The sequence below is a fragment of the chloroplast genome of Momordica charantia (genome assembly GCF_013281855.1).
Source record: "Momordica charantia isolate OHB3-1 chloroplast, complete genome".
Taxonomy (NCBI): domain Eukaryota; kingdom Viridiplantae; phylum Streptophyta; class Magnoliopsida; order Cucurbitales; family Cucurbitaceae; genus Momordica; species Momordica charantia.
Window position 1 is genome coordinate 2,501 of NC_036807.1, and position 12,500 is coordinate 15,000.

Below are 12,500 nucleotides of genomic sequence, written 5' to 3' on the forward strand. Positions count from 1 at the left end.
ATGACATTGCCATAAATTGACAAGGTAATATTTCCACTTATTCATCAGAAGTGGCGTATCTTTTGAAACCAGAATAGATTTTCCTTGATATCTAACATAATGCATGAAAGGATCCTTAAAGACCCGTAAGATAGCCGAAAAATAATTAGCAAACACTTTGACAAGATGTTCGATTTTTCCATAGAAATATATTCGCTCAAAAAGGCCCCTATAAGAAGTTAATCGTATATGAGAAGATTGGTTACGTAGAAAAAGTAAAATGGATTCGTATTCACATACATAAGAATTATATAGGAACAAGACTAATCTTCGATTTCTTTTTGAAAAAAAAGAAATAAATTTTTTTGAAGTACTAAGACTATTCCAATTACAATACTCGTGAAAAAAGAACCGTAATAAATGAAAAGAAGAGGCATCTTTCACCCAGGAGCGAAGGATTTGAACTAAAATTTCCAGATGGAGGGGATAGGGTATTAATACATCTGACACATAATTTAAATGTGGGAATTTATCCTCTAAAAAAAGAAATATGGAATGACTTGATCGTAAATTATAAGATTTTGCGATTTCTTCTTCCTCTAAAGAGGGTACTAATCGTAGGGAAAATGGAATTTCCACAATGACTCCAAACCCTTCTGATAGCATTTGAGAATACAAATTTTTGTTGTACCCCAAAAATTCATTTTTGTTATAATTAGTGGAAAAAAAAAAAAAATGATTCTGTTGATACATTCGAATAATTAAATGTTTTACCATTAGTAAACTGGATTTTTTGTCATAACCAGAATTTTCCAACAAAATGGATCCATTTAAAAAATGATCATGAGAAAATGCATAAATATACTCCCGAAAGATAAGTGGGTATAGGAAGTCACGTTGCCGAGATTTCTCAAGTTCTAAATATCCTTGAAATTCCTCCATTTAAAATTTTATTTGAACCGGGGATACTATAATGGATTTATTGGGTTATCAAATGATACATAGTGCGATACAGTCAAAACAAGGTATTACAGTAAAAAAATAATAATAGAAACCTCGTAAATAGGTAAGACTTATCAACGGACTCTCTTTCCTCTCTTTTCTTTCTTTTCCCATCTAATGGGTTTATATTTTAGGATAAAAAAGATGGTTAGAAATCCTTTATTTTTTCAACCCAATCGCTCTTTTGATTTTGGAAAAAAGCTCTTTATCAATATACTGCTTCTTCTACACATTTCCCTCTACCCCATAATGTAGAGTAACTAATAGTTAGGACTTATAAAAAAATCGATAACTCACTCATGAGAAAAGTCCTTCCCGCATCAAGCACTAATATAGTTTTAACGTCTAATTAGATCGGGTAATCATTCGAATTAAGAACATAAGCCCGTTACTTTTTATTTATCTATAATTGGAGCATAGGGCTCTATCCATTTATTCATTCGACCCGACTTGACTTGACTTTTTTTTTCCGCATCAAGAATTCAAACAAGGTTTGGCCCAATCTAGTAAGGTAAAAAAATTACTAGAATTTTCCATTGATACGACATGCTGCTTTTTCCATTCATTCCTTTCAGGATCAGTCGCGGTCTTACAAACTCTACCGATAGTATGGACGAATCTGTTACTTCATACAAATGTGTAAAAGATGCTAGCCGCACTTAAAAGCCGAGTACTCTACCATTGAGTTAGCAACCCCCAAAATATAAAAAATTTTTCTGTGTAGATACAATCGTAATCAAAATGAAAAAAGAAATTAAATTACACGACGTAATCAAAATATTCCAATTAAAAAAAAATCACACAAAAGTAACTTTTTGTATCACAGAAAATACAATGAGACCGTCATGTGAGTGAAAAGCAAAGGTCATGAAACGGAGATAACTAGCTTCATTTATACACGATCGGATTATATTTGTTTGATACACTGTTGTCAATATGAATGTGAATAGTGAAAAACGACTACAATGGAGAAAAGAAAATAATTTTAAATGAATAAAAAACAAATGGAAATAACAATTTTAATTGAATATATTTATTTATTTTACCTATATAATATATAGATAAAATAAATATATTTATATTTAATATTTAAATAGATAAAGATAAAATTTAAATAGATAAAGATAAAAAAATATAATAAGATAAAAGATTCTAATAATAATCAATTATATTATATATTAAAATTATATTATATAATAAATAATTATATAATAAATAAGATATAGATATATAGATATAAAGAAGAAAATAATTAAAAAAACTACGGACTTGTATTGGATTGGCACTATAGAGATAATCAACATAGATAGAAATAAAAGATGTAGGCGAAAGCAAAAATTAACGAAGAAGTATAAAAAAAATATATAGGATTTATTCAATAAATAAATATAAATAGCTAAAAAAACTTAATCCCCTCTTTTTTTTTGTTCATAGAATTGCAACAAAATCACCCCATTGATGGGGTAATGTACAAATTTTTATTTATAGTATAGAACCAATTAGTTCATTTAGTAACTTGCTTGATCTTTTTTCTATTCATCTTAGATCAATTTATATCAATAAAATAAAAATAGATTTTTGTCGTTATCGAAGACGGAATTTTAGGGTAATAAGTGTAGTATGAATAGAACAAGAGAGGGGGGAAATAATAAAGAAAAGGTTATCAAAAGCTATATACAAGTTATCCACACCCTCTTTTTTTTTTTTTTTTCATTAATGGAATTTCGGTTATTGATTAAGTTGAAGTTCCGTAAAAACCCCTGCCTTCTTTAAAATATCATGAACAGTTCCTGTAGGTTGAGCGCCTTTTTCAAGGAAATATAGAATAGCAGGAACATTTAAATAGGTTTGATTCTTTATCGGATCATAAAAACCCACTTTACGAAGATCCCTTCCTTCTCTTCGGGATCGAACATCAATTGCAATGATTCGATAAACGGCTCATTGGGATAGATGTAAATTAACAATACCCCCCCCAGAACCGTATAAGAAGTTTTCTCCTCGTACGGCTCGAGGAAATTCAAAGTTATGTATAGAATTCTAATTAATGTCAAATAGATCCATAGATTATTAAATCAATTAGACTATGATTTAAATACTTTTTTCTTATTCTTTTGTTTATTTTTTATTCTTTTTTGAAAAAAAAACTCATTCTTATCCCCATAACTCAAGTTGTATAACTCTCACTCAAAGGAAAACAACCCTTAAGCTTAAGCATTTCATTTATTGAGCGGTCTCTAACCCCTTTATTTTTGCCTGTCTCCTTTAGAATCTATTTCGATTCTTCATTCAGATCTAGTTTAGTTATTGAGACAATTAAAAAAGGTTTTTCCTTGTTCCAGAATCCTTTATCCTTGCCTTGAATCATTGGGTTTAGACATTACTTCGGTGATCTTTAATCGTTTCAAAATGGCAGCAACATACCATTTTTTGTGATTTCTTTTTATCAAAGAATCATATAAATAATGGATTCTCGCGTGATACACTTTTGATCAAATTTGACGTTTGAATTTGAAACTTGCTCGAATTGGATCCTTTCGATTTCTATATCGAACATATACTTACGAAGTTGTTTCAACTTATTGATTGACACTAACCCTAGATCTCTGCCCTTGATAAATGAATCAATACTTTCTACTCGAGCTCCATCATGTACTATTTACATCAAAACCCTCAAAAAATGAGAGCTCGAGTGGAACAGAACAAACGATGTCGAGTCAAGAGCATCTTCATTCCTATATAATAAAAAATGGTGGGTGTAAGAATCCACAGTAGATCATGTCCTTCAAGTCGCACGTTGCTTTCTACCACATCGTTTTAAACGAAGTTTTACCATAACCTCTAATTTCTTGGAACTGGTATGTAATTGATTCATTTATTGAATCATGTATAGTCATTGGTTTAATTGGTCCATAGTAATCTATACTCTTATGACATGGGTAGTTTTTGAAAAAGTCTTAGTAACAGTAACAATTCAATTTATTTAAACCCATATTTTATTGTATATATTGGATCAATAACATTTTTTTTGTATTGTATGAGTGCAATATGGATTTCGCTATATATAGATATTTTCTATATATATAGAGAGAGATATTTTTTATTTATAGAAATTAAGAAATAATTAATTACGAATAATTAAGAATCTCCATTTTTAAATTTCTTCATAGAATGGATTCACGAGTTTCACACTTCTTCGAGTACCAAGGACTCATAAGAAATCATTAAAAAGATTTAATTGATTGAAAATTTCCTACCTGAATATTATTTTAATAAACTTTTGTAATAAAAAAGGATTTATTATATTTTATTATCATAATTTATTATATTTTATTATCATAAATAAATGCATATTCGGATTAACCCATCAATGATTTGAAACAAATAGATAGATCAAAAAAAAAAATCTCTTGTTTTTTCGTGCAGTATTGGATAAAAAAAGACTGATGTCAGGGAAAATTCGGGTTGGTATTCTTTTTGATAAAATAAAAATAGAAAGATTAGGGAATTACCATATCTATCAGATAGACTAACCTACTGTCCTTGAAAATAATTATAGATATTTTATTTGAAATAATGAAATATTTCAAATAATAATTTTAAAAATTTAGGTATCAAAAATCTTTTTCACAAAAATATAAATAAAACGATAAAAATACATAATAAAAATACATACATATCAGCATTTTCTGCCTAGTTTATTTAACTTAAGAGACTCAATAATCTTTCCCTAAAATAAAGTGAAAAGATGTATGAATAACCTCTGTCTGAATTGTTACTTGGATTTACAATTATTCATTACAGACAAACACAAAATACGAAAAAATGAGGTGAAAAGAAATACATAATATGTTACATATGTAACTTGATTCTTTATTAATCAGATTCGGACAGACATTAAAATTGATATCTTCCATTATGGATTAACTCCTATCTACCCCCCCCCAATTATATAGAGTAGATCCATCATAAATCAAAAAAGGATTCTCCAGGGGACTGGACTAGTTTCGTGGGTGCTAGACTATCTTGTATAAGTCCAAAGTCAAACAGATCTAGATTAAGCGATTGTTCCTACCTATTTTTTTGATTTGACTCTAAATTTGAGTATCCTAAATCGGTCTTAAGAGACTTAAGAACATTGATTGAACTCCATTAGTGCCAAAAACACAAGACCTTCGTGTTTATAATTCAAAAATCCACAGAAAAAAAAAAAAAAATAATCGGGTTTCACACACCATTTAAGGGATAGAGAATAAGAGAGGCTTTTGCATTTCGATTTTAAATGCATCATTATAAGAAAATAAGAAAGAACAATCACATTATATCTATATCTAATACTAGACTCTTAAACATAAGGTTGTTTAAAAGGGCAATCTTTAGTCTGATATGATATAGAATATTTCTCTATATATCCTATAATATACTATGATATATATAATACGCATACTCTGGGACGGAAGGATTCGAACCTCCGAATAGCGGGACCAAAACCCGTTGCCTTACCACTTGGCCACGCCCCATTTATATTCAACACTAATAAACACTAATATCGGTAGTGGTTGGTCGTCAATTCCAGTACAAATATTTATAGAAATAATTAGATTGTTGCTAGGATTTTGATACGTTTATAGATCAAATTAAACTTAATTTATTGATCATTACATATAATTCCATTAAGATATTGTATGAAAGTAGGATTTCTTCTATTCTCTTTTTATTTGAGAATTGAAGGATTTTTGATTGGCTGAGTTCAAATCAAAGAAAGGTTTTTTGACCTACTTTATGTTATTAATTTTTCCCTTATCCCTTATATCATATCAATAATAAGGGATTAATAACTCAATCAAATCAAAAGAAATACAATTATCTTCAAGAACAAAGAAAAAAAAAATTGTTATGCTTAATATCTTAAGTTTCATCGGTATCTGTCTTAATTCTTTCCTTTATTCAAGTAGTTTTTTCTTCGCCAAATTGCCTGAGGCCTACGCTTTTTTGAATCCAATAGTAGATGTTATGCCAGTAATACCTCTATTCTTTTTTCTATTAGCTTTTGTTTGGCAAGCTGCCGTAAGCTTTCGATGATATTTTTAATACTGTATGAGACAAATTCATGATTTACTAGAAAAAAAAAGATTATAACTAGTTATAAGATCAGATAAGTCGTACATACAGTCTGAACCTTTGAGTTGAGTCCAATATTTAAATTCTTCTATAGGTGTGATAAATCTGGATCACTCTCATTTTCTTATTCTTACTTTTTTCCATCGAACGACCCTGTTAAAGTCCCCCACAATATATAATTGTGGGTATGAAATCCAATTTTTAGTAATGAACGACTCAACTCTTAATTTCTGAAAATTTTTTCCTATTTATAGAAAAAACTTCACTGCATTTCTTGGTGTCAAAATAGGTTAAAATGGAGAATCTATTCTCTTTTTTTTTTTTTTAATGATCTTGGAGATTGTGTAATGCTTACTCTCAAACTATTTGTTTATACTGTAGTAATATTCTTTGTTTCTCTCTTCATTTTCGGATTCCTATCTAATGACCCGGGACGTAATCCGGGACGTGAAGAATAAAAAAAATAAAATTTTTTTCTTTGCTTTATTTTGAAATGTTCTTAAAATTTTATCTATTCCATATCTTTCCTCAACTATAAAAAAATACCAAGTAATTGACAGAAACGGAAAGAGAGGGATTCGAACCCTCGGTACAAAAAACTCGTACAACGGATTAGCAATCCGACGCTTTAGTCCACTCAGCCATCTCTCCCCAAATTGAAAAAGGATAATTACTATGATACATTGGATAAAAATAGAAAATGAAGGCTTGAAAAAAGCCCTTCTTTATATCTCTTTATTATCTTTATCTAGCCTTACTATATAGATATATAATTATATACATAATTAATTATCTCGATATATATAATTATCTAGATATATCGATGGATATCTATAAAATCGATAAAAACTTTTATCAGAAATTCCATTTAGATAAATTAGATAAAGGATAAAGTAAGGGTTCAAAAGAAGAGATATCTCCAATCCTAATATATAAATAATACCAATATGATTACAAAAAATATATATTTATAAAAAAAAAAAAAAAATAAAGTACCTCTTTTATTTCATCCGAAAAGTCCTTTTCTTTTTATTTCCACGGCCTGGCCTGGTCAGTACCTAGCCGGGCTTTTTTTGTTCCAATGAATCGTAGATGAAATTATTTATTTGATTTGAAAACACAAAATGTTTTTGAAACAAAAAAAATCTAAACAACAAGAACAAGAATAAGAATCATACGAAAGATTATTATTTCAATTCCTATGATACAGAAAAAGATGATATAGAATCAAGGTGCCATTGCTTATTATTATTCTTTATTACTTTACTGGAATAAAAAAACTTGTTATTTAGTTAATTAAAATGAGTGCTCTTTTCCTAATCTCATTAGTCGCCCTGACTAAAATATGTCAACGCTCGAATTTTCATGATTATTTTCTGATCCGATCTTTTTATTACTTATTACTACGGCCTATTTTCGTCTTCGACAAAAGGTCCATTTATATACAATAATTGCATTGTAGCGGATATAGTTTAGTGGTAAAAGTGCGATTCGTTCTATGAATCCCTTAATAGTTAAGGGATCCTTCGGTTTTATTAATATTCCGATCAAAAACTTTATTTCTTAAAAGGATTTAATCCTTTACCTATCGATGAAAGATTCGAGGAAAAATAAAAATTCTCGTGATTTGTATCCAAAAATCAGTTCGAAATTGAAAAAATTGGATCATGAAATTACGAAACATAATTTTATTGAATTGGATCAATGCTTCCAATTGAAGGAATAAGGGATCCATGGATAAAGGTGGAATTTTTTCTAATCGTAACTAAATCTTCAATTTTTTATTTGTGATTGAAGCAAAACAAAATAGCTATTAAACAATGTCTTTGGTTTACTAGAGACGTACACATCGTTTTTTAGCTCGGCGGAAACAAAATACTTTTCCTAAGGATTATTTCAAATAGAAATAGGGAACGAAATAAATAACTGGAAAGATTGTTATAATCTCCTCTTGTATAGGGATCATCTATAAAGCGGGTGCTTTTGAATGCATTCAGACAGAAAGGCTGACATAGATGTTATGGGTGGCATTTTATTTTTTGTTTACATCTTACATCTAGGAATTTATCCATCTTCCATAAAGGAGCCGAATGAAACTAAAGTTTCACGTTCGGTTTTGAATTAGAGACGTTAAAAATGATGAATCAACGTCGACTATAACCCCTAGCCTTCCAAGCTAACGATGCGGGTTCGATTCCCGCTATCCGCTTATCTTATTCTTATATATTAAAAATATAATAAATTATTTATTAATATTTTTAAATTTTTCCAAATTTAAAATATTAATGGAATTAATATTAATATAGAATTACTCAAATATAAATTTGGAATTTACTTAATTTTAACTAATGTATTAGTTAATGTAATACATCATTGAATTGAATACGCAATTTCCGGAATTCTCACACATTTTTTTTACGAATAAGAGAGGTGAAAATACGAAAAAAAAAATTGGAATGAAAAGCGTCCATTGTCTAATGGATAGGACAGAGGTCTTCTAAACCTTTGGTATAGGTTCAAATCCTATTGGACGCAATTTTTTTCCATATATTTTTTTAGTTTTGAATTTCTATATCATGTCAAGAAAGGTATTTTGAATGATTTGAATAAGAGACGCTTATAGTTATAATATAATAACAATTATTTATTAATAGTTAATTAGTTTTAAATTAGTTTTAATATTAACTGTAATTGTAACTATTTTTTTAGATTATTATTTATATAAATAATAATTAGATTATTATTTTTTTTTTTTTTTTTCTGTTTTATTTGAAGATAAGATATTAGTTGAAAAGATATTCAAATTCTAAATATTCATATATTTATGATATTATATTCTAAATATATTATTAGAAATATAATCGAATTTTAACTATTTTATTAATTAATTTATTAATTTATTAATTGCATTATTGCATTTACATTTTATTTGAATATTGATATATATTTCAATTTTTTATAAATATTATTTACTTTCTTAAATATATTTCTATATATTTATGTTTAGTATTTGATCTAAAAAAAATATATTATACCTAATAAATGAAAAGAATTAAATTATTTCATGTTTAAATTATAACATTTAAAAGTTCTAAAATTTATTTTAATTATAAATTAAAAATTATAATAAATACAAAAAAATCCAAAATTTTTTTATACTTTACTTGTTTTCTTTTATACTTGGTCTTGAAGTAGAAAACGTTCCATCTGTTCCTGAATACCTTCTTTCAAAAGGGCTTCCGCTTCATTGGTGAATGTCTTGGTGGAAGATATTATTTCTTGAAACTGAGGTTTATTCGTTTTTACGTAAGTACGTAACTCAACGAGAAATTTCCTTACTTGTCCAATTTCTAATGAATCAAGATAACCATTCGTTCCGGTATAAATAGTCATTATCTGTTCTTCTACCGTGAGAGGGGCTGATTGGGATTGTTTGAGCAACTCACGTAATCGTTGACCTCTTGCCAATTGATTCTGAGTAGCTTTATCGAGATCAGAAGCGAATTGCGCAAAGGCTTCTAATTCGGCAAATTGAGCCAATTCCAATTTTAATTTGCCGGCTACTTGTTTCATGGCTTTAATTTGAGCTGCAGATCCTACTCTGGAGACGGAAATACCCACATTAATAGCAGGTCTGATTCCAGCATTGAATAGATCGGCAGATAAGAATATTTGTCCATCGGTAATGGAAATTACATTAGTAGGAATATAAGCCGAAACATCTCCCGATTGGGTCTCAACTATTGGTAAAGCAGTCATACTTCCTTCACCTAAAGGAGAACTTGATTTAGCGGCTCTTTCCAAAAGGCGTGAATGCAAATAAAAAACATCCCCCGGATAAGCTTCACGGCCCGGTGGTCTTCGTAAAAGAAGAGACATTTGTCGATAAGCTTGTGCTTGTTTGGAGGGATCATCATAAATGATTGAAGTGTGTTGTTTTCTGTACATAAAATATTCAGCCAAAGCAGCTCCTGTATAAGGGGCAAGGTATTGTAATGTAGCCGGAGAATCCGCCGTTTCGGCTACTATAATAGTGTATTCCATTGCCCCCCTTTCCTGTAAAGTAGTCACTACTTGAGCCACAGAAGATGCTTTTTGACCAATAGCTACATAAACACATATTACATTTTCCCCTTGTTGATTGAGAATCGTATCTGTGGCTACTGCAGTTTTACCGGTCTGCCTGTCCCCAATAATTAATTCTCGCTGACCACGTCCGATAGGAATCATCGAATCAATAGCAATAAGTCCTGTTTGAAGAGGCTCATATACGGAACGTCTCGAAATAATACCAGGAGCGGGGGATTCAATTAACCGAGATTCAGAAGCTGAAATTTCACCTCGGCCATCAATAGGTTTAGCCAGGGCATTTATAACACGACCTAAATAAGCCTCGCTTACTGGTATCTGAGCAATTCTTCCCGTTGCTTTTACAGAACTTCCCTCCTGTATCAGCAAACCATCACCCATTAATACAACACCAACATTATTTGATTCTAAATTTAGAGCTATGCCTATAGTACCCTCTTCAAATTCTACTAATTCACCTGCCATTACTTCATCAAGACCATAAATACGAGCAATGCCGTCGCCTACTTGAAGTACGGTACCGGTATTTACAATTTTTACTTCTCTATTATATTGCTCAATACGTTCACGGATAATATTACTAATTTCATCTGCTCGAATGGTTACCATGAGTATTTCGTAATTCTTTTTTTTTTTCAAAAAAAAAAAATAATGCCTACAGTAAAAGGACTAATCAGTTAGTTATTTCTTTCATCGTCCCAAACATGCCAATATTAGCACTGATGGTACGTAAATGTAACTCGTTGTCCAAACAACTATTCAGAGTTCCTAGAGCTCCTTGTAAGGCTTGTTGGAAAACCTGTTGTCGTACTTGATTAATCGCTCTTTGTTGTTCAAAACGAATAGTTTCATTTTTATAATTTTCTAATTGTTCCAAACTTTTAGAAGTTGAATTAATCAAATTAAATTTTTCTCGTTCTATCTCAGAATATCCATTCACTCGAAACTGATCCGCTTCCATTTCGACTTTCCGTAAGCGGGACCGGGCTTTTTCCAGCTGTTCAATTGCCCCCTCGCGGAGTTCTTCTGAATTTTGAATTGTTTTCAATATCCTCTGTTTTCGATTATCTAATAAATCACTTAATGAAAGTAGATTGTCTTTCCATTCATTTCAAAACTTCGACGATCCCTTCCCGAACCAAACATGAATCTTTCGATTCATTTGGCTCTCACGCTCAATTATTGCAATTATTTATGGGAAATTCCCATATATCTGTTTGAATGTAATGAGCCTATCCTCTTTTCTCTATTCATATTCCACAAAGAAAAAAAAAATTGATCATTAATCCAAGACCAGAATATTCGGAGGACTCTTCTGACCAAACAAACAATTGTCAGCAAAGTTGTTTCTTTTTTTTTCTTCAAATCCAAAGAATTTTTCTTACTTTATACATAACATAGGTCATCGATTCAGCATTGGATAAAAAAGAAAAAAAATGAGGGTGAAATCCTCATTTTTCCAGTTTTTTACAAAAAAATTCTAATAAAATAATAAAAAAAAGGGGTTCAAATCATTTTATCGACATGAGTGTTCTATATCGAAAAAAAAAATCCCAACTATTTGAAAAGATTTATGTATTAACATAGTAGTAGAAAGAGTACCATGCTGCGTCCGGACTTCAAACGGTTTAGCTTTAACCATGTTAATGGTCCCACATTATTGGTTGATAGAGAATCAAAGTTTATTTACCAATGAATCACGAAATGCTATGGTTCTTCAATATGATTTCTTCATTTTGTCAGAAGTAATTCGCGGGATCATGCACCTTTTCGTAGTTATAACGAGAAAAGTACAGTTGGTTGTATCCAACTTATTCTTGAAATAAACAACTCGCACACACTCCCTTTCCAAAAAAAATCAATACACCAAGCACTACGCTTAGATTTATTGGATTTGTTGCTAAAATATCGGTATTAAATCCGAAACTCTCGGCGGATGGCCAGTAACCCAAATACAAATAAATGAAAGAATCGGTTACATTTTTCATATGATCTCCTTTTATAGATAAAACTAATTATCTATTTCTTTCTTTTTTTTTTATTAATTTCCTATTTCGTTTCGAAATAGAGTAAAAAATATGTTGTAACAATCCTAAAAAAAAAGTTCCATTCGACATTGGACTAAGAAGGGGAAGGAAGAAGGCGAGTCGGTATGCTAATGCCTCATCCTCAAATCAATCCTTCCCATAGGTTATTTTCCCAACGAATAAGTAATTGTAGGAGTGAAAGCTTCATATAATTCGAAAAAGCAAGAGCAGCAAGTCCAAGTAAATAAAATATGAAAAAAAATACGTAATTTTTTTAGGATT

General features: G+C 29.9%; 6 protein-coding genes and 5 non-coding genes across 11 annotated transcripts in view; 4 read left to right on the forward strand and 7 right to left on the reverse strand. All coding sequences in view use genetic code 11, as the record gives it.

Moving 5' to 3' along the window:
- The window catches only part of matK (maturase K), a 1,512-nt gene extending 591 nt beyond the window's left edge, over positions 1-921 (reverse strand). The window contains exon 1 of the mRNA in view: positions 1-921. This exon is cut by the window's left edge and continues 591 nt beyond it. Within this exon, the coding sequence (YP_009456043.1) occupies positions 1-921 (921 nt within the window).
- Positions 1-1,677, reverse strand: part of trnK-TTT — a 2,563-nt gene extending 886 nt beyond the window's left edge. Inside the window, exon 1 of the tRNA in view lies at positions 1,641-1,677. This is a non-coding gene — a tRNA (tRNA-Lys). The remainder of the gene's footprint in view (positions 1-1,640) is intronic.
- A 3,752-nt stretch (positions 1,678-5,429) lies between these two features.
- Positions 5,430-5,501, reverse strand: trnQ-TTG. Its single transcript has one exon. It is a non-coding gene; the product is annotated as a tRNA-Gln (tRNA).
- A 376-nt stretch (positions 5,502-5,877) lies between these two features.
- Positions 5,878-6,063, forward strand: psbK (photosystem II protein K). The gene has a single exon. It carries the CDS (start codon positions 5,878-5,880, stop codon positions 6,061-6,063), a length of 186 nt encoding a protein of 61 aa, YP_009456044.1.
- Positions 6,064-6,449: 386 nt separating this feature from the next.
- psbI (photosystem II protein I) lies at positions 6,450-6,560 on the forward strand. The gene has a single exon. The coding sequence runs from the start codon at positions 6,450-6,452 to the stop codon at positions 6,558-6,560; it is 111 nt and encodes a 36-aa protein (YP_009456045.1).
- Positions 6,561-6,665: 105 nt separating this feature from the next.
- On the reverse strand, positions 6,666-6,753 carry trnS-GCT. The gene has a single exon. It is a non-coding gene; the product is annotated as a tRNA-Ser (tRNA).
- Positions 6,754-7,563: 810 nt separating this feature from the next.
- Positions 7,564-8,311, forward strand: trnG-TCC. The gene is made up of 2 exons: positions 7,564-7,585; positions 8,261-8,311. It is a non-coding gene; the product is annotated as a tRNA-Gly (tRNA).
- A 254-nt stretch (positions 8,312-8,565) lies between these two features.
- On the forward strand, positions 8,566-8,637 carry trnR-TCT. The gene has a single exon. It is a non-coding gene; the product is annotated as a tRNA-Arg (tRNA).
- Positions 8,638-9,276: 639 nt separating this feature from the next.
- Positions 9,277-10,800, reverse strand: atpA (ATP synthase CF1 alpha subunit). Its single transcript has one exon. It carries the CDS (start codon positions 10,798-10,800, stop codon positions 9,277-9,279), a length of 1,524 nt encoding a protein of 507 aa, YP_009456046.1.
- Positions 10,801-10,864: 64 nt separating this feature from the next.
- On the reverse strand, positions 10,865-12,179 carry atpF (ATP synthase CF0 B subunit). Its single transcript has 2 exons — positions 12,026-12,179; positions 10,865-11,274 (listed from the first exon to the last, which is right to left on the reverse strand). The coding sequence occupies exons 1-2, from the start codon at positions 12,177-12,179 to the stop codon at positions 10,865-10,867; spliced, it is 564 nt and encodes a 187-aa protein (YP_009456047.1).
- A 319-nt stretch (positions 12,180-12,498) lies between these two features.
- The window catches only part of atpH (ATP synthase CF0 C subunit), a 246-nt gene continuing 244 nt past the window's right edge, over positions 12,499-12,500 (reverse strand). The window contains exon 1 of the mRNA in view: positions 12,499-12,500. This exon is cut by the window's right edge and continues 244 nt beyond it. Coding sequence (YP_009456048.1) covers positions 12,499-12,500 — 2 coding nt within the window.